The 20,436-nt window shown below is 46.9% G+C and overlaps 2 protein-coding genes across 2 annotated transcripts; both read left to right on the top strand.

The window, feature by feature from the left end:
• Positions 1-5,827: 5,827 nt before the first annotated feature.
• On the top strand, positions 5,828-8,763 carry LOC306734497 (uncharacterized protein; the record flags this gene model as incomplete). Its single annotated transcript, XM_079215854.1, has 6 exons — positions 5,828-5,936; positions 6,201-6,324; positions 7,252-7,942; positions 8,027-8,098; positions 8,185-8,399; positions 8,755-8,763. The coding sequence occupies exons 2-6, from the start codon at positions 6,283-6,285 to the stop codon at positions 8,761-8,763; spliced, it is 1,029 nt and encodes a 342-aa protein (XP_079071980.1). The 5' UTR covers positions 5,828-5,936; positions 6,201-6,282.
• On the top strand, positions 8,676-13,118 carry LOC306733882 (uncharacterized protein). Its single transcript, XM_079215192.1, has 6 exons — positions 8,676-8,801; positions 8,891-8,980; positions 9,216-10,317; positions 10,533-11,547; positions 11,638-11,749; positions 11,938-13,118. The coding sequence occupies exons 2-6, from the start codon at positions 8,974-8,976 to the stop codon at positions 12,990-12,992; spliced, it is 3,291 nt and encodes a 1,096-aa protein (XP_079071318.1). The 5' UTR covers positions 8,676-8,801; positions 8,891-8,973; the 3' UTR covers positions 12,993-13,118.
• The last annotated feature ends 7,318 nt before the right edge of the window (positions 13,119-20,436 follow it).

Here is a 20,436-nt window from a genome sequence, read left to right as displayed (position 1 = left end):
TTTGTGCTCTCCATCAGTTCGTTTTCATCTGGGGACATGCTTGCTTTCACAGGCGAGCGTGACAGTGTGTCTGCTGTCCAGAGTGACTTCCCTGGCACATGTATGATTGTGTATGAGTAGCGCATGAGCCTCATTCTGAAGCGCTGGATTCTTGGCGGCAGAAGATCGAGTGCTTGGGCTCCAAGAAGACTGAGAAGAGGCTTATGGTCGGTCTCCAGGACGAAATGCTTTCCCAGGAGGTAATCCCGGAACCGTTCACAGGCCCATATGAGGCCCAGAGCCTCCTTTTCCACTTGTGCATAGCGTTGCTCCGTTGGAGAAAGTGACCGCGATGCATAAGCCACAGGACTCCATTCACCGTTCACCTTCTGGAGAATAACGCCTCCCAAGCCATACGAAGATGCATCGGCTGATACTTTAGTGTCCCTGTTTGGGTCATACATGGCCAGCACTGGAGGAGAAGTAAGTGCCTCCTTCAGCTCCTTAAACGCCATTACCTGGTCCGTGTCCCACACCCAGCAGTTCTTTTTCGAGAGGAGGTCGCGGAGTGCTTTGTCTTTTTCCGCCAGCTGAGGAATGAATTTCCCCAGCTGGTTGACCATGCCAAGAAAACTCCTCATCTCACTCACATTTGTGGGCTCCTTCATCTCCGTGATAGCCTCCGTCTTCTTCGGATCGGGCCGGATGCCCGTGGCTGAGATGATGTGGCCCAAAAAGGCCATCTCGCTCTTGGAGAGGTCACACTTTTCCACATTCAGGGTGATGCCTGCTTTCTCTACTCTTTGTAGCACAGCATGGAGTCGAGTGTCATGCTCGTCTTGGTCCCGCCCCCACACCAGTAAGTCATCAATGTGGCAGACCACACCCTCCAACCCCTCTATGACTTCCGCCATCATGCACTGAAAGTGTTCAGGTGCCGAGTTGATGCCGAAGGGAAGGCGGTTAAAATGGAACCGCCCGAAGGGTGTTATGAATGTGGTGTACATGACTGACTCTTCTGCTAAGGGGATCTGCCAGAACCCCATGTTAGCATCCAATTTACTGAACACCTTTGCTCCGGCTAGCATTCCAAGGGACTGATCCACAGACGGCAGAATGTACTTTTCACGGCACACATACCCATTCAAGCCAGTATAATCCACACACAGTCTCAGTCGTGTACTGTTTTTCTTTGGTACGACCACGATTCCGGCACACCAGTCTGTTGGCTCCTCCACACGGCTGATGACGCCCAGCTTCTCCATTCGCTGGAGCTCTTCCTTGACTTTCCCCACCAGCGGCAGGGGAATTCTCCTAGGGGTTTTCAGAGAGAAAGGCACAGCATTTGGTTTAAGTTTTATGTGATATGCCCGTTTCACCTCACCTAGCCCACTGCACAGTCTAGGGTACGTCGACTTGAGAGTGTCCACATCTATGCCGTCAACACGTTTGAGCAGGCCAAGGGCTGTAATGGCTGGAAATCCAAGCAAAGGCGTACTCAGATTTTTAACCACATAAACCTTCTGCATGGACTGTTTGACTCCACTTCTCAGCTGCATACTGGCGAACCCTGACACATCCAGCGGCATCCGTCCCGGACCAAGCAAAGGTCTCTCTGCTTTCTGGAGAACAGGCTGCTGCGTACCGGAAAATATGCGGTTCATATCAGTCTGTGCGACAGCAGTGACATCCGCTCCGGTGTCGAGTTTGAACCTGATTGTGGTGTTCATTATTCCTATGTTAACGGTCCATGCAGCTTTGTCGGACGTCACAGAACCCAGGAAGAAACTTTCATCCTCCTCTTCCGTCTCAATACCGTCCACATTTCCGCCTGCACGACAGACACGCTGAAAGTGACCTTTTTTCCCACATGAATAACATTTTGCATCGTTGGCAGGGCACTCATGTCTAGGGTGAGGTGAGCCACCACATTTGTAGCACTGGGAACTATGTGGCTGTTTACTCTGGCTGCCGAAGTGTGGCTTTGCTCCATCACTTTTGTATCTGTTAAACCTGGGCTTCTCTTTTAGCTTCCTGCCTTCGAACACTCTGTCCACAGTGGCTGCATCCATCTGCCCTACACTACTGGCATCACTCCTCAATGTGTTTTGTTGTTTTTTTATCTCCTCTGATTGTCTTGCCATATTAATGGCTTTTTCCAGGTTTAAATCCTTCTCCATCTGCATGCGTTCGGAGAGCCTTGCATCAGCCAGTCCCACTACAATCCTATCTCTGATTAGTTCGTCATGCAATGTCCCATAATTGCAGTGCTCTGCTAATGCATGTAAGGCAGTTACAAAACCGTCAACTGTTTCATTTGCCTCCTGTTTGCGCATGTTAAAGCGCGCACGCTCATACACAATGTTCTTTCTAACAATGAAGAACGACTCCAATCCGTCTCTCACTTTTGTGTATACATGCTGGTCTGTAGCGCTTAGTTTTAAGCCTCTCAAGACGTCATCTGCGTCGTCTCCCATGCAGTATATCAAGGTATTCACCTGGTTGTCTTCGGAGCTTGCAAACAGGTTGCTTGCCTGACGGAATCTCTCAAATCTCCGAATCCATTTCGTCCAGTCGTTCGGTTTGGAAAAATCGAAGGGCTCCGGCGGCTGGATGTTAAACGTAGCGCCGGGAACGTTAGCCGCCATGCTAACGGTAGCTACTTCCCCGTCCTGCTCGTTATTACTCATCTAACTTCACCGAACACTTCTTCCGAACTTTTGCCTACGTCCCTACAGTAGTACAACTTGTACATATCCTGCTTTAGCTACACAGCACTTCTGACACCATGTCGGGTTCTCTTAATAACGTGCGTGAGACAGACTGTGTAGTAAAGCCAACATGTTTATTCCGAGCTCACCCCGTGTCTCAACCCCGCCCCACACATTGACTCCCTCCTCTTATTGGTCTCTGGCCTCCCAACCTAGAGCTGTCATGAGTAACATTGAACAGTACCACAACCATCTGGCTTGCCGAGAGTTCAGTCTCCTAGCGGACTGAATGTACTCAAGGTTCTTGTGATCAGTCCAACACAGAAATGGCAGACTGGTCCCCTCAAGCCAGTGACGCCACTCCTCAAGGGCCAGCTTAACGGTAAGCAGCTCTCGGTTCCCCACGTCATAGTTGCTCTCTGCCGGTGAGAGCCGCCTGGAAAAGAAGGCGCACGGGTGGAGCTTCTGGTCGCTGGCAGACCGCTGGGACAGGATGGCCCCCACCCCTACATCGGAGGCGTCCACCTCCACCACAAACTGTCTCTCTGGGTCGGGGACTTGCAGGATGGGAGCCGACGTAAACCGGGCCTTCAGGTTCTGGAAGGCCTCCTCAGCCGAAGGTGACCACCGAAACTGCACTCTAGATGAGGTAAGTGCCGTGAGTGGGGCAGCCACGGTGCTATAGCTGCGGATAAACCGCCGATAGAAATTGGCGAATCCCAGGAATCGTTGCAGCTGCTTACGCGAGTCAGGGATGGGCCAGGACGTCACCGCTGACACCTTGGCAGGGTCCATCTGCACGATCCCCTGTCCCACGATGTAGCCCAGAAAGGAGACAGAAGAGGCGTGAAACTCGCACTTCTCTGCCTTCACAAACAGGGAATTCCTCAGGAGGCGTTGGAGGACCGATTGAACATGGTGGATGTGCTCCTCTCGGGACCTCGAGAAAATGAGAATGTCATCAAAGTAGACAAATACCTGCTTGTTCAGCATGTCTCTCAGCACATCGTTCACCAGTGCCTGGAAGACGGCTGGGGCATTAGTCAGACCGAAGGGCATCACCAGGTACTCATAATGTCCAGTGGGGGTGTTGAAAGCTGTCTTCCACTCGTCCCCCTCTCGGATCCGGACCAAATGATAGGCGTTACGTAGGTCTAACTTGGTGAAGATGGTAGCCCCTCGCAGCAACTCAAAGGCAGAAGAGATGAGTGGGAGTGGGTAGCGGTTCTTGATGGTAATGTCATTGAGGCCCCTGTAGTCAATGCATAGCCTAAGTGACTTGTCCTTCTTCCCTACGAAGAAGAACCCCGCACCTGCAGGTGAAGAAGAGGGACGGATGATCCCAGCAGCTAGGGAGGAACTGATGTACGCCTCCATGGCCTCTCTCTCAGGTGCCGATAAGGAGTAGAGACGGCCCCTGGGGGGGGTGGTGCCTGGTTGCAGGTTAATGCAGCAGTCGTAGGGACGATGTGGGGGCAGGGATGTGGCCTTGACCTTACTGAATACCTCCCGAAAGTCATGGTACTCCGTAGGCACTCCTGACAGATCCGACGCAGAGCTGGGGCAAGCTGACTGCGGAACTGCAGCAGCTTGTTTCAGGCAGATCAGATGGCATGATGCACTCCACTCCCTGATGGCCCCTGTGGCCCAGTCGATGTGGGGGTTATGGCGACGGAGCCAGGGGTGTCCCAGGATTAGTGGATGCTGGGGTGACCGCAGGATGAGAAACCGAATGGTCTCCAGGTGGTTACCCGACAGGAGCATACGAACTGGTTCGATCTGGTGAGTCACTGTCCCCAGTAGGTGGCCGTCCAGAGCGTTAGCAGGAACAGGGCATGGCAGCGGTGCCCGCTCGATACCCAGCTGACGGACTAGGTCCTCGTCAATGAAGCTGTCATCAGCACCAGAGTCAATGAACGTAGCTAGGGTCTGTGATCCGTTCACGAGTAGCAGCTGAGCGTGGAAAAGGGGTCATTGGTTGGGAGAGAGTCTTGTGGTTCGGCTCACCAGTACCTCCCCTGTTACGGGCGAGCCATGTCTTTTACTGGGCACCGGGATACAAAGTGACCAGCCTGGCCACAGTAGAGGCAAAGACCTCCCCGGCGACGGCGCTCCCGCTCCTCGCGGGTGAGACTGGTGCGCCCTACCTCCATGGGTTCAACCTCCACTGGTTGAGAGGCCGAGGTGAAGCTGGTGGCTGCCGGAGGAGCTCGACGCTGGTTGAAAGCGCGGCGATCTGTCTCCCCCTTGCGTCGCTCCTGTCGCCTTGCCTGGATGCGTCTGTCCACTCGGGAAGTCAATTCTATTAAGCCATTTAAACTGGCAGGCAAATCAAAAGAGATCAGTTCATCTTTAACATACTCCGCTAGCCCAGTCAAGAACACCTCGCACTGTGCTGCCTCGTTCCAGTCGCTAAGGCGTGCTCTTGTTCGAAACTCCAAGGCATAATCTACCACAGTCCGGTCTCCCTGACGCAGCTCCGCTAGTCCCCCGCTTGGATCTGGGCCCTTGGAAACTGCCCCGAAAACCTTGCGAAGCTCTGCCGAAAACAGGAACGAAGAGCAGGCCGGCGTGCGTCTCTCCCATTCAGCGGTACCCCACAGTCGCGCTCTGTCAGTCAGGTGGTTGATGGTGAAGGCTACCTTAGCCTCCTCCGAGGCGAAGGTGTGGGGCTGCAGAGAGAACAGGATGGAGCAGTTTGTGATGTATGGGTTGCAGCCCTCAGGTTCTCCAGCGTAGCGCTCCGGGGTACCCACACGAGGCTCGTGTGTTGGCACAGGCGCTGGTGAGACCGGAGGTGGAGAGGCCGGACGTGGAGAGGCAGGAGACGGCGCAGCGGCTACCAGCTGGGTCAGGGCCGTCGTCAGTTGTAGCATCTGGGCGGTCATCGCCGTCATAGCCTGCTCCTGGACTGCTGCGTCTCCGCAGCGAAGCGGACCATCTGCGCCTCGTGCTGCTGGAGGGCATTCTCGATTAGTGATGGGACGAGCGACACTGGTGCATCAGCACTGTGCCGAGAGCTCAAGAGGGAAACCTCGTATCGGTGCGTGTATTGCTTTAAGAAAGAATCACGTGACCGATACAGGAACTGTGTCGTTTGGATGTGCCGCGCCAAAGTGTGTTTATCAGGAAACAAACTGTATCAACATGTCGTGGGTTTGTCGGATGGAGTTTTGCTTGATCATGGATCGTCCTAGGAAGTTTTCCCCGGTGTGGAATAATTTTGATCTCGTGACGCCAAACAAGGTAAATCTTTTTCTCCTTTATATACTATTTTTTACGGTGGCGCATTGCAATCACTTTATCAGTTTATCAAGTGAATGACCTGTGATTCAAATGATAGTCAGTTAAAGAGCCTTACAGTTGCTTTATTCATGTCATCATGTAATTTTGAGATCCTGATCTCGTAATCATGAGATAGGGTGTCTATTTTGTTTAACAAGTGAATGCAATGTTCTGGTAAGAGGTTTGAATTGTTTTCAGATAAATTAACTTTTTATGTTATTGTAGGTGAAGTGTCGGCTCTGCTCCACAGAGCTATCTTATATCAATAAGAGCACTTCATCAATGCTGAGGCATTATAGAGCTCGGCATGGCAATGAAGAATTGGCAGATACTCGTGAGAGTACCCCAGGTATGTTAAAATTCTCTCTAAAAATTGTGCAAAAAAAAAACATGCATGCAAAACGACAGGCTCCAGGCCTGGTATCGAACCTCCAACCCTTATTTTCGGGAGCCGAATATAGTAAGACTTAACTTCCTTAACTTTTACCATTCATTCTCTATGGTAGTCCTTATCACTACAAGTGTCATATATTTTTGGCCACAAGTGAGATTTTGGGGGCGCTGTTTCCTCCCTTGGATTAGAGGGAAAGAAACTCCGTTTCCCCCTGAGACAGACGTCCAGCAGCAGCGAGCAGACTACAGTAGATAAACAACCTGTACCTCACGGCGTCTTTTCACGGCTTGTTCTCCGGACAAACAGTCAAACATAAGTACGGCTCTTCTTCCAAGGTCTTCATGAACGGTTCTGAGTTGTATTTGTGGGTCAACTGTTTCTGTAGTTTACTTAGTGTTGTTGTTTAGCATTGGTTATAGCTCTGTTTGATGCTAGCAACGTCACGTCAGTACATTAAGGTGACGTGTAACGGGACGTATGCATGTAACGTTATTGTGTGTGTGTGTGTGTGTGTGTGTGTGTGTGTGTGTGTGTGTGTGTGTGTGTGTGTGTGTGTGTGTGTGTGTGAGGTGATGTATGCATGTATATTGTTGTGTGTGTAACGTTGTCAGCATTAACAGTAGTAATTTGAATCTTCATGAATCATATTCTTTTGAATAGGTAAATACAACTGTGACCAACAGAATAATGATGCTGCCTGTCTGCCTGCATGTCTATCTGCCTGTCTGCCTGCCTGTCTATCTGCCTGTCTGCCTGCCTGTCTATCTGCCTGTCTGCCTGCCTGTCTGTCATAACACATGCTGTTACCTAGTTATTACACATGCTGATCACCGTTACCGTGAGGGACTCTGTCTATGAAGTGCATTGTGTTTTGCTGTGCAGGAGATGATGAAGAAGACCATCAACTTCTTCCCAGGAAGGAAGGCGGTGTTGTTCAGAACGGGTCCATCGGGCCATCTGCGACAGGACCCTTCTGATGAGGCCATGAAGATTAAAACAGACCCATCGCTCCAGGACAAGTCTTGTGCTCAGAGACCGGACCTTGTGAGGACCAATGCTCTCTCTCTGGTCCTCCAGCGTGGAGGGGATGTGTCAGACAGACAGGAGGTGATGGGGGAGTATGTGCTGCAATTTGGAAAGTACAAGGGGAAGTTATTCAGGTGGCTCCTTGAAAACGACATTGGCTACACCATTTACCTAATGAAGAAGGTAGAAGAGGAGGAGAGAGACGGTACATTCAACCCTCAAGGACACAGTAAGGACAGCCTGCTGTCCTTTCTGGATTATGCCAGGAGCTTCCAGGAGGTGGAGGACCTGAGGGAGTACCTCGTCTCCAGGAAGCCTGCTTCACCAGCGGCAACAGAGGGTGACACTACTGTCGGCTTTGGAGCCAGGGCCAAGAACACCTGGGGGCAGATCTGGGAGAGCAGGGCTGATGGCTATGCGGCCTTCGTTTCAAGAGTGAAGTGCATCAGAAACAGCAGGATGTACAACCTGCAGCAGTACATCCTCAAGCAGCAGAGGGCTGAGTCCTGTCCACCACCTGCAGCTACTTCAGCGCCTACAACGCTAGGTCAGCTCACAAAAGCATGCAAACACAGTTTGTTGTGAACATTCAGTGTCCAAACACACCTCATGTTAATGTTTCATCTCGTAGTAATTGAGGAGGACGAGCAGCTGGAGAGAGAGATGCTGAATCTGTCTCCGTCCAAATTCCACACTGAACTAAGTAAGTGGATCTACTTTAACAAACAGAGCTTTCATACACATGGTACTGTACATGTAACAATCTAATGTCATCGCCTGTGCTTTCAGGGCCACCAGCAGCCGTCTCCAGGACCCCGGCTGTATCTTCACCAACAGGTTTCAATCAATCAGTGTGGAGGAGGATTCTGTGTTCACCAGAATTCCCCTCCCATTACTGTTCTCTCTCAAATAGTTTGTTGTTTTGGCCGTGTTCAGGCCTGTTCTCATGCCTGTGTTCTCTTACTCTCCTACTAACTGAAGGATTTAACATGTCACCGATGATGGTAAGTGTTTTCCTTTTTTTTTTTTTTTTTTGCATACTTTTTATTATCATTCCAGGATGTGGCATGTTAGCCTACATATACATATGTAGGCTAACATGCCACATCTTTTATTGACAGGTTGTGTTTATACTATATATTGATATAGTTTCTGTGCTTTACCTGTTTACAAACACAAATACATTGGTTTTCGTTAAATAAACAAAATAGCTACTTGCAATTAAAGTAAAGGACATTTTCAGTGTGCAGAAGCAACAGGTAAAGACACACTGAACACACACTTTGTGTGAAGAAAATGACGCAGAGTTGTTTTTACAGCACACAGGACTAAGTCGCCGGCTACCGTGACTGTTTCCAGACCTGCTGAGCCAGATGAGCCCCTTGTGGCTAAAGCTCCAGTAAAAGGTAATCATCTTACTCTCCTCCTCACGTTCCACCGTCCTGGAAGTCGTTCTAACTGTGTGTCGTTTCTTTGCTGTTCTTTGAATCCACAGTGAAGGCTGTGCTGCCGGTCCCTCCTCAGCTGCTCGCCATCGGCCCTCAGCTCGTGATAGCAGATCAGGAACCCAATGTGTTGATGCAAAGTATGTAGTCCTTGTCACAGTTCAGCGTGCATGTTCTCCTGCCCACCCTGCTGCACTCACTCCCTTCTGTATTACCTTGTCAGCTCTATCACTCTCACCGGCCCACTCACCTATTTCCCCTTCAGTCACTGCCATATCGTTCTCTGTGTTAAGCCAGACCATCCAGCACTTCAGTGTATATTCTCTTATTGTACATGTAATGTTGTATTTGGTTTTACATTTCTTCCATGTGCAGCTCCTGCCGTCTCTGTCGATGCTCCACACCAGCTTGCATCCTCCGTCCCTGCTCATGATCATGACGTTGCTCAGTGGAAGTGCTCTCAGCAGCAGAGGCTGTGGATGAAGGCGGAGCTAGAGGCGTTGGGGCTGTGGCCGGGTTCACGTCCAGTACGTCACCTAATGAACATGCTGTCCCTGTGGCGTCATCCACCTCAACCCGAGCTCATAGACGCCGTCTCCGAGCTGCCGTCACCAAAGTACTTTCAGCTTCACCCTTTTTTCATCTGGAAGCCGGAGCACGCGCTCATGGAGAGGGCGAGGAACAATTACGACCTGCCTTGTCTTTACGGTTGTCCCAACCCTCACGTAGCATCGTCCGGCATTGGAAGGCCGAGGGTCATTATTGGCACCGGCTGTCAGTACTACATTTTAGCCTCCCGGCTCACCTGCAGGGGGTGTGAGAAGTACTGGCATGCGGACAAGCCTCAGTGGCTGGAGAAGCTCCCGCAGCGCTTCCGCAACATGGTGCCGGCGTTCCTGACGCACAAAAAGGCCGTCTGCAAGTCAGTGATGGACGAGATGAGGCGCAGCGGCAGATCACCAGAAGACATGTCCGAGCAGCTGACAGAGACGCTGCATCTGAAATATGAGAGGGCTCACCTGGCCTACCTGCTGAGTGTGCAGAACGTCAGGGACGCTGAGGCCGGAGTCTACGGCCAGAGAACCATCACCGGGCTCCTCAGACAGGCCGACGCTCCAGAGCCATTCGGTGGATACTCTGACGCTGACGGCTGGTGTGGAGTGTCCATATCTTCACACTACCTGGTGCATTGTCTGGTTCGTGAGTACCGGCGGCAGCATCAGCACCTCACTCTGCTGCTACAGGGCACCTTCGGACAGACACTGAGGTCCGACCACACCCGCAAGGTGGCGAGGAAGGTGGTGCTGTCGTCCGGCACCGTGTCTTCATACGCCATCATGAACGAGAACTGGATGATCCTGAGCTGGGTGATGCTGCAGTCAGAGTGCGACCGGTCCCTTCATCCCATGTATGAGGGTCTGTCTCAGCGCTACACTGCAGCTGGAGTGGAGAAGGCCGGCTACCAGTGGGTGGACAGGTATGAAGAACCAGTTTAGATTGAAAACTTCATTTTTTGTTTTTGACTTGGACGTTATATAGTTTTGTTGTCTTTTTTATTTTTTTATTCAGTTTAAAGTGTTTTCTGACTGAAAAGATATAAACATGGAAAACTTCAGGTTGATTATTTTATACTGTAAAACATATTGAGGCTGAGTTTGTACTTAGGCTGTGAATTTATTTCCCATGTTTTAGGGACTGCTGTGCTGCCTTCAGGGTCCTGCACCCAGGAGCTCAGGAGCAGCTTTCATGGGACTGCTGGAGGACCTCAGAGGCCACGTCTGGAAACCTGGCTAACAACAGCGCCTCAAGGACCAAATTCAACACTGACATCACCATCAAGTTGGATTTGTTTCACTGCATGCGGCGCTTAACCAGAGAGTGTGTCTCAGAGCATCACTCGCTCTACAGCTCTTTTTGCCAGTTCCTCTCTGCAGCCTTCCTTGTTGTGGACCAGGGAGATCTCCAGAGGCTCAGGGAGGCGTACACCTTCTGTGGTATCTCTCCTGCTAATCCCACCAAGCAGCACACCAGAGAGCACTGCAGGACAAAGGTGCCACAGCCCAGAGAGCTGCTGCAGAGGGTAGAAGACGTCCTGCATCACTTCCACCTCGCAAAAGATGCCAACGATCTGCTCCTCTTCAAGTCCTCCATGCTGAACATGTGGAGGATTCAGCGTGTGCACATCCTGAGAGGCTGCCTGAGCGACCCGGGGGAGGTGGGGGAGGGAACCCTCTATAGGTTTGGTGGCACCTTGCAGTTAAATCACACAAAGGGCGAGGGAGCTGCTGTACCCATCTGGATCCCTGTGAGAGGCACCTCTCAGCAGGAGGGCTTCCACTCCCACCAAGCCCAGTGGGTGACTGGGAACCGGGTGTCCTGCGAACTATTTCAGGCCCAGGCCATGACGGGAGTGGTGCGCTGGAACTTCCAGAGGCTGGTGGACCTGAAGCTGCCTGGTGTGTTCGACCCCGCGTTGATAGCAGAGCTCAACATTTTGTCTTCGAAGGTGACGGCAAAGGCAAAATATCCAGCTCTGCAGATCACCGACAGAGACACAGGGGAAAGGTTTGGACTTGACTATGTGGAGCCCGGCTGTCGTCCTGTTCCTCTGGACTGGGAGAAGCGCAAGTCACAGCCAAACATGGCAGCTGCTGTCGCCATGGAGACGGATAATTTCCCTCAAGCTGCAGATGCCACAGGCTGTCAGGTAATCCAGATGAATCCCCCGGTCAATTATCAATAACTATTATCAGATTGTCAATAACTATTGTCATCTCCATGTGATGCTTTATTTCAGGAGACCAGTCTCACTGTCAAGGAGCCTCCACTTGCAGCTGTGCGCATCCTGTCTTTCCAGCAGGGGTCTGAGGCCAAGTTCCAGCCGCCCTTGATGTCGTCGTCTGCCACAGGTAGCTTTCAGATGACCTCTCATATAGACAGTTAGAACCAGCAGCGGACATAATATCAAGACAATCGTCTTAATATGTTGTTTATTAACAATAATCATGAACATATAAAAAACATATCGCCATATAATTGTATTCTAACAATAGACATTATAATAAACATGTGCTTTAAACATTGTATTTATTTACAGCACCGCTGCCCGTATCCTCCTCTCCTCGAGCCACTCGCACCGGATCCATCAAAACCGGCGGCATCGTCCAAGTCCTGGACCACAGCCGGTGGACAGGAGCCATGAGAGCTGCCATCAACGAGCTTCTGATTAAGCACCACGGAGCTCCACGCATGCTGAAGCAGGTGGATGATGACTACGCTGCCATGGTCCAGAGGTCGTGCACTGACCCAAACACTTTAATCCACCCCACCACATGCCAACATATCTCCAGATATGTGAAGCATCTGGCCAAAAAAAAACAAAACACCAGCTCCTCTCTCAACACCAGCCCAGAGAAGGTGCTGGAGACTCAGCAGCTGTGGCAGAGTTTGACCTCCGGCAGCCAGACGGTCAGTGTGCCGGTCACAACCCTGCCTGCTGCCACCCTCAACCCTCCACCTGTGGCTGCTCCCCAGGAGGAGTCACTGAGCCGGGATGCAGTGGAGAAGCTGGTGACGGAGATCCTAGAGAAGCAGCAGCAGCAACAGCAACAACAGCAGAAGAAGAAGAAGAAGATGACGAGGAACTGTTTAGCCTGCGGTCAGCCAAAGTCGCGTTATCTTGCTGATGGTTCCTCTGTTCATTTCTTCTATCAATCTAAAACTGTAAAGTATTTCTACTGCTCCACCAAGGTCTTTGAGGCCTACGCAGGCGAAGGCCTCAAAGACCCCCGCATGTCCTTTGAGAACTTTGCAGCGTCTCCTTTCTTTGAGCGGGAGCTGGAGGCCTCAAAGCAGAGGGGGGCCGAGTGGAGGAAGGTGTCAGAGGAGAGGAAGAAGAGGACGTCAGCGGTGGAGCTGCCGACAGGTCGCCTGTGCCGGTTCTGCCACCGGCCGCTGAAGCAGGGCCCCAGCAGCCCTCACATACACAGCAGCTTCCCTGGGGAGAAGGGGAAGTACATCTACTGCCCCTCCAGAGTGTTCTCCCTGTACCAGGACCAGGGCATGGTGGAGGAGATGACCTGGAAGGACTTCACAGCATCTGCTTTCTATGAGGCTGAGAGGGACAGGTGGATCAGAGAGAAGAAGAAGTGACATCATTACTGCACAGACTGTGTTGTTCACATTCAGATTCTTTGTCATTGTACATACAAGTACTGAGACTGTGTTGTGAGACTGTGCATTTTAGAATTCAGCTGTGTTTTACAATAAAATATCTTGAAATCATCACTTTGACTGTCTTCAATGCACAGAACATTAAATAATCAAACATTTAGATATGATCAGCTGCATACGTGCACAGATGTGTAAAATAAACATCTGTTGTGCCTTATAAGTACATCTGCAGCATGATCTTTGGAGATTAATATCTTATTTGCATAATTACATCACAATAAATGATAAAAGCTTGATTATTTGTTTTGTGTTCTGCTCACATTCTGGAGCTGACAATTTATTTGGGTGAGGTGGGAGTCAAACCGCTGACTTTGTGTACCGTCTGGAAAGTCCTCTATGGCTATACGCGGCTGGCCTCTTGCTGTGAGGCAACAGTGCTAACCACTACACCACCATGTCGTCTTATGTCTATTTGATATTGTTTGTAAGAATTACAGTCCTTTTATTAAGCTTTTGACAAAATAGTTCCTTTTGGCTTGCAGTTCCTAACAAGCAAGCAGTGGATGAGGCAGTGGTCAATATGATCATCAAAGACTGTCAGCCACTCAGCTTTGTTGAAAATGAGGGATTCAGGGAGCTCCTGAAGCTTATTGTACCCTCGCATGCTCGACCCAGCAGGAAGGTATGTTTAAGAATTTTAATTATATGTTTGTACTAACTATATAACTATATTTTAGTGGTGTAACAGTATTTGTATGGTTATTTTCAGACCATCAAGGACTTGGTGAGCCAGAGATATGAGGAGGAAAAGGAGAAAACCAAAAAGGACCTCCAGAGTGCTGTTGCTGTTACTTTAACAGCTGATATGTGGACGTCCATGAATATGGAGGCATATCTAGCTGTTACTGGCCACTATGTGGACAAAGAAAGCCATGAACTCCATTCATCAGTCTTGGCAGTGCAGCATTTTCCTCAGAAACACACTGCAGAAAACATTGCCACGGTTAAAAGGAGCCTCATGGAGGAGTGGGGCATAGCAGGAAAGGTCAGGTGTCTTGTCACTGATGCAGCAGCAAACATGACTGCATGTGCTCGAATGCTGCAAATACGGCATACCATTTGTATAGCCCATTCCCTGAATTTAATTGTGAGAAAATCATGCGATCAAATCCCAACAATAACTGAAATACGCAACAAAACACGACACATTGTGACATACTTTCGATCGAGCGTGACTGCTAAAGAGAAGCTCACTCAAATACAGCAACAGCTGGGAACACCGGGCCATAAATGAATAAACGAGGTGCCAACACGATGGAACAGTACCTACCAAATGTTTGAAAGAATGACTGAGCAGAAGGAGGCAGTCTGGGTGTCACTGGCCTCATTAAAACCTGACATCACTCCACTGACTCCAGAAGAATGTCAGATCATTGAAGAGATGCTCAGGGTTCTTGTTCCTTTTGACCAAGCTACAAGAGAACTGTCTGAGGAAAAAAGGGTCTCTGGGTCAAAGGTCATTCCCATGATGAGATAATGCTCCACATTGAGCTTCAACGTCAGGCCACAACAGTGACACAAACAGCTGCTCAGCAACTGGCTGAAAACCTGAGGAAGCGGCTAACTGACGCTATTTGCGGCATAGAATCTCTCAGTGTGATGACTCTGGCAACTCTGTTAGATCCCAGATTTAAAAAGAATGGATTTGTTAGTCAGCAAAAGGCAAGTGAAGCGGTGAAGAGACTGCAGTCAGAATGTGCAGAAGAAATGAGGAGCCAAGAGCCTGACCCAAGAGAAGAAGAGCCTAGCTCTTCACATGGGTCAGAACCCAGTTCAGGTATGAAAATACATTTTTGTGGCACTTTGTGATATGATTCATCATGTGATAATGAAGTAATGATTAACTATTTTTTTAGGGCACAATCTCTGGAAGACTTTAGATATGGAGGTTGCAGAGACCCAGAAGACGAGGAACGCAACAGCTGACTCCATTATTGAAGTCCAACGCTACCTGGCAGAAACAAACACACCCAGAAACCAAGATCCTTTGCAATATTGGAAATGGAACCAGAACATATACCCACATCTTCATCAACTTGCACTTAAAACTCTCTGCTCACCATCATCGTCTGTACCATGCGAAAGAGTATTTTCCAAGGCTGGGGAGCTGGTGTGTAAGAGGAGAAATCGCCTTGGAGCAAAGACACTCGAAAAACTTTTGTTTCTCAATAAAAATTCATGAACTGATCACTTTTTGGTCTTTTATTTCATGTGATTTAACAGTTAAGTTGACAAATGTGCACATAAGTTACAAAATTGTAACTCTGAATTTTTACTCTAATTTGCTATATTTTACATACCAACTCAGTTTTAGCATTTACACGAACAAGGACTTTCTTTACCTGCAATGATTTTATAACTACTGCAGGGGTCACTATTGGGTGACCAACACAGTATCAATACAGTGCCGACACAGTTTGTTTAGTGTGTCAATACACTCCTTGAGGTATCATCGTCCCATCACTATTCTCGATCCTCTCGAACCGGCTTGCTGCAGAAGGTTGTGCTGGGTCCATAATTGGCCAGATCGTAATGTAACGGCCCGATAACCCAAGGACCCAAAAGCACATCCATCTGTGGTCACTGCTGTCCTGCTGTTGGTGGGCATCATCAACACTGTGACAGCAATAAGCCCCGGTAAGTACACGACCATCAGCACAATATTATCAAACTAAAACCCAAGAAACTTGGTCATTGAAGTACTAGTGTTCCCACAGGTACTCCTTGGAGAGCATGTGCAAAGTATCCTGTTACGCAATGTGCCGAAGCAGGATGGATGAGCTTTGATGGGAAGCGCTGTGTGAAATACATCTTTGTTCAAAAGACCTTCCAGGAGGCACAGGTGATAAAACACACACACACACACACACACACACACACACACACACAGGACGATAAAAGAAAAAAGAAGATCAATTCATCCTTTTCTTGTCTTATATGTTCTGATAAAGTTCTGGTGAAGACTAACACTCTTTCACATTTCTGTTGGTTTCAGGCTCACTGCCTCTCTTTGGGTAGTGAACTGTTGTCAATACACAATGAAGATGAGAAGAACCATGCGATGTGTTCGAGCGTGTTTTTTTCCATTAGCCCTGATCCCCAAACTTTTTGGATTGGAGCCCAAAGATCCGGGGTAAGCATTGAACGCCTCATTGTGGTCAGAGATCAGACAGATTGGTCAGTGAACTCAAAGACCCTGATGGACGATACATGGAGCCGAATGTGTCTCATGTCATCACTGATCCTCACCTTGAGTTCTTCAGGATGGGTTCAAGTTCACGGATGGAACCGAATTCAAGTTCACTAATTGGGCTCCTAACCAACCAGACAATTATCTCGGACGAGAGGGCTGCGTGGAGGAAAATTATCCGGGTAAGGGAACACGGATTATATAAAATTAACTTTTGAAAATGAAAAACTGTCTTTAAACGTGAATAATTCAGAAGGGCTGAAGAACACCGGGCCTCAGAAAAAAAGAGGAAAACAACACAGCAGACAAACAAACATAACAAAACTAATACAGTCACCCTTTATTATCTTTTACCTGTAGATTTGCATACACAGCCCTGCATTTATACCTGAACACATACATACGAGTACTTGACCACTCCTCCAATTTGTGTACCAGACGCCATTGTTTGACTTCTGACTGGTCATGAGCTGCACTCATCTGATTGGCTACGGATAGGTCCATATTGAAAAAAATGCATTTGCGAATACAAGCACGGCAGGGGAGTCTTAAAAAAATGCAAATGCAACAAATGCAATGCGATCCACAAATAAATCCATACAAATCCACAAAGTAATAGAAAAATCAACGCACAAATACATACAAATGTAGAAATATATTTGTGAATCTTTCTGTCATCATCTTTCTAGCCAGGTACACTGAAAAAAGTGAAACAACTGTGTCATTCATGTAAAGTGCATTTTTAATTTGGTCTCATCGAAAATCATGGTTTCCGGTTAAAACAAGTTGTTTTCACTTTCCCTAAAAGCAAATAGAGCTCCCCATAGACAAAATTAAAAGCAATAATTTAGGTAAAAGTCGTATTTTCACTTTAGACCAGAGGTTTACGTGTCACGTGACCACCACGTGACCATATGAAGTCGCATCTGGTCTGTGTTCTGATGTCCGCCATTACCTCGCTTCGCCTGAACTTCGCTTGAAGTGAAAAGCGTCAAAGCAACTCAAAAACAAGGTAATAATTCTAAATTGTGTTGTTTTAAAGGGAGCATGTCTTTTCCATGTATATTCATTGTTAATGGCAGAATGTACAACTGTCTATATTTTGTGCGTGTTCGCTAGAGTAACGTAACGTTGGCTGATGTAACGTAACATTAGCTAACGTAAGTTAACGTTAGCCAACGCTAGCTCGCTCGTTACACAAATCATAGTTTAGAAGCTGTTTGCCTGCTACTGGGCATCCACATCCCACATGGTTACAGAGCCACAGCAATCGCTATGCTCTCTTGTGTTTTCCAAGCATATTGATTGTTCGTGGCAGAATGTACAACTGTTTATATTTCGCACGTGTTCGCTAGCGGTGCTGTTGGCTAACGTATCGTGAGCTAACGGTACCGTTAGCGAACATGCGCTAACGGTACCTTTTAGCTAACGTACCGTGGAGCTTTTATAGGGAACATGTGCTTGCCATGCATAGGTATTGTTAATTGCGTAATGGACAACTGTCGATATATTTCGCACGTGTTCGCTAACGCTAATGTTGGATAACGTTACGTTAGCTAACGCTTGCTCGCTAGTAACCACATGGCTTCTGTTCAGTAGGTAACTGTACTTTCGCAGCGTGGGGACAACTTAATTTCTTTCCAATACCACACATTATACACCAAAATGAAGATTGGAGCATGTGGTTTTTAGTTAATAATTAAAATAACGACATGTTACCTTGTATTTAAGCCAGTAACCCTATCTTTATCCATTGAGGTGGTGGGGGTAGAAACTTGGAATATGAAAAGTACACTGAGGATATGTCCCATAAAGTATTATATGCCAATATTAAATTAACTGGATACTTTTAAGCCACAAATTTAATTGCCAATGAATATTGGGTCACAAAATACAACATTTGCCTGATTTAAGGCAACTCCAGGTATAAACTTTGCCCACTTCTGTTATCTAGATACAAATACAGAGACAGGATTTTGTTTGATTGAACAGATGCAGATCATTATGTCTCAGTACACCTCTATTAGTACTAGATAATGAGGAACAAAATTCATATTTCATTCTTTCAGCTGTCAGTATTTTGCAGTATAGTACAATACCTTCAGCATGTCTAAAGCCTTATTAATACATGTGTCTGTAGTGACAATTATGGATAGTGCCAACTGTCACAAAAGTTATTTCTCTTTCCTTTTAGGTTTACAAGTCTACTGCTGTGTCCCGCAACAGTCCCGACATTGTAACCATATTGCTGAATTCGGTAAGTCCCAATATGACAACTGTGAACATTTTCATGTATTTTTAAATGGGAGCGATAAACCCAAAATATAATTGCAGCACTTAAGAGAATACCTTGAATTTACCATAAATGTATACTTATGAATGTAGTCTGTAATTTCAAACATTTAAATTGTAATGTAGTGGACATTACATTTTAATGGCAGGTTCATTTTACATTTCTATTTTTGCAATATTTATTTATTATCATATTTGTAGAATTTTAAACACAAATAACTTGCAGTCAAAACAAATATCAAGAAGTTGCCCACCCAATGTAATGTGTATAGATTTCACCAAACAATAAACAAATATATTAAATGTTAAGTCATTTACTATCGTTGTATATATCCTTAAAACAATATTTAAAATACTAAAGTTAAAAGATGATCATTGCATGACTGAATTGTAGATATCATAGAGATCATGCAATACAGGAAATCACTGTTTCTTTTTGTTTCAAACTGTAGAAACCTTTTTGCCTTTTCCATCTTTTGAATTATTGAACAGTATGTGAAGATGTTCAGGATTGTTTGATCAGACTAATAACAATAACTCTAGTCAAATGTACTCTATGAACTAAAAAAGGGCACGTATGTCTACTGGATTTAAAATATTTCTTTCCTGCTGAAGAAGTAACTGACAACAAACATAAACGGGTCCCTTTTTTCTTCTTTGCTAGTCTTCCGATGAATGTGGAAATGTAAAGACTGTGGTACTTCTGTTTCACGAAGATCGGAGCTTCTTAAACATTATAAGCTAGAACACCGACATTATGGCCGCCGCCATTACTATCCGTGCATCCATTTGAACTGTCCATGCACCTGCAAGACCTGGAATGCACTTTTGAGCCACTTGTCAAGATGTCATCAGCAATCCTCACAAACGGAACTGACCACCTTTAAATGTCTCTTATGCAATTACTGTGAACTTTCTAATTTAAAAGACTATTTTCAACATATAGCACAGCATCTAAAAAACAGTGAAACAGTTGTTTGTGTTTTTCAAGGGTGTTCATACAAAACAAATATTTATGGTTCGTTTCGAACTCACAGAAGCAGAAATCATAAGGATTGTTCAGTAAATGACTTAAAGCCAGGCATACTTGAAAAACAGGAGTCAAGTTTAAGTCTTTCTGTTGAAGGTAATAATTCCGACAGTATTCAGATTGATAGTGTTGGTACTGAGCCTTCAGATGATTTAAGTACAAATGATTTTGGTGACTCTAGTTTCAATGTTCAGGATTTAAACGACTTATCATATAATGTTGAGCTCAAAGTTGCTTCTCTCTTACTGAAGCTAGAACATAATTATCTTGTGTCTAGAGTGGCTGTTGATGAACTTTTGCAAGAGTTTGACTATTTAATAAGGACCGCTTCTGTCCCTCTTGTCCATCAAACCATAGCTCAGCACTTAGAAAATGATAACTTTCAAGTAGATAAAACGGTTCTGCAAGAACTAGCATTAACCCTTTGTAAGTCAAATCCTTTTGCAGCCTGTTTTAGTGGTCACGGCCCACTTTCCACTGCTTGGAAGCGGGAAAAATACTACAAAAAACATTTTAATGTTGTAGAACCAATAGAATGTCTACTTGATTTCAAAAGCAGAAAATCCTTTCAGTACATTTCCATACTTAAGTCTTTACAGCAGATCCTAAGTTGTCAAACTGTTCTGGATAAAGCAATCAATTTGAAATCTCCCCATCAAGTTCAATCTGATGAAATTCAGTACAAATCCTTTTATGATAGTATTATTTACAAATATAATTTGCAATTGTCAAAGGAGTGTGCCATTTCGCTTGTTTTGTATGTAGATGATTTTGAAATCTGTAATCCACTGGGCACCTCCAGAAAAAAACACAAAATCTTTGGGGTGTATTGGGTATTGGGGAACTTACCT

Source organism: Taurulus bubalis, assembly GCF_910589615.1.
Source record: "Taurulus bubalis genome assembly, chromosome: 3".
Taxonomy (NCBI): domain Eukaryota; kingdom Metazoa; phylum Chordata; class Actinopteri; order Perciformes; family Cottidae; genus Taurulus; species Taurulus bubalis.
The sequence above is the reverse complement of the archived record's forward strand: the minus strand, read 5'-3'. Positions and strand labels throughout refer to the sequence as shown.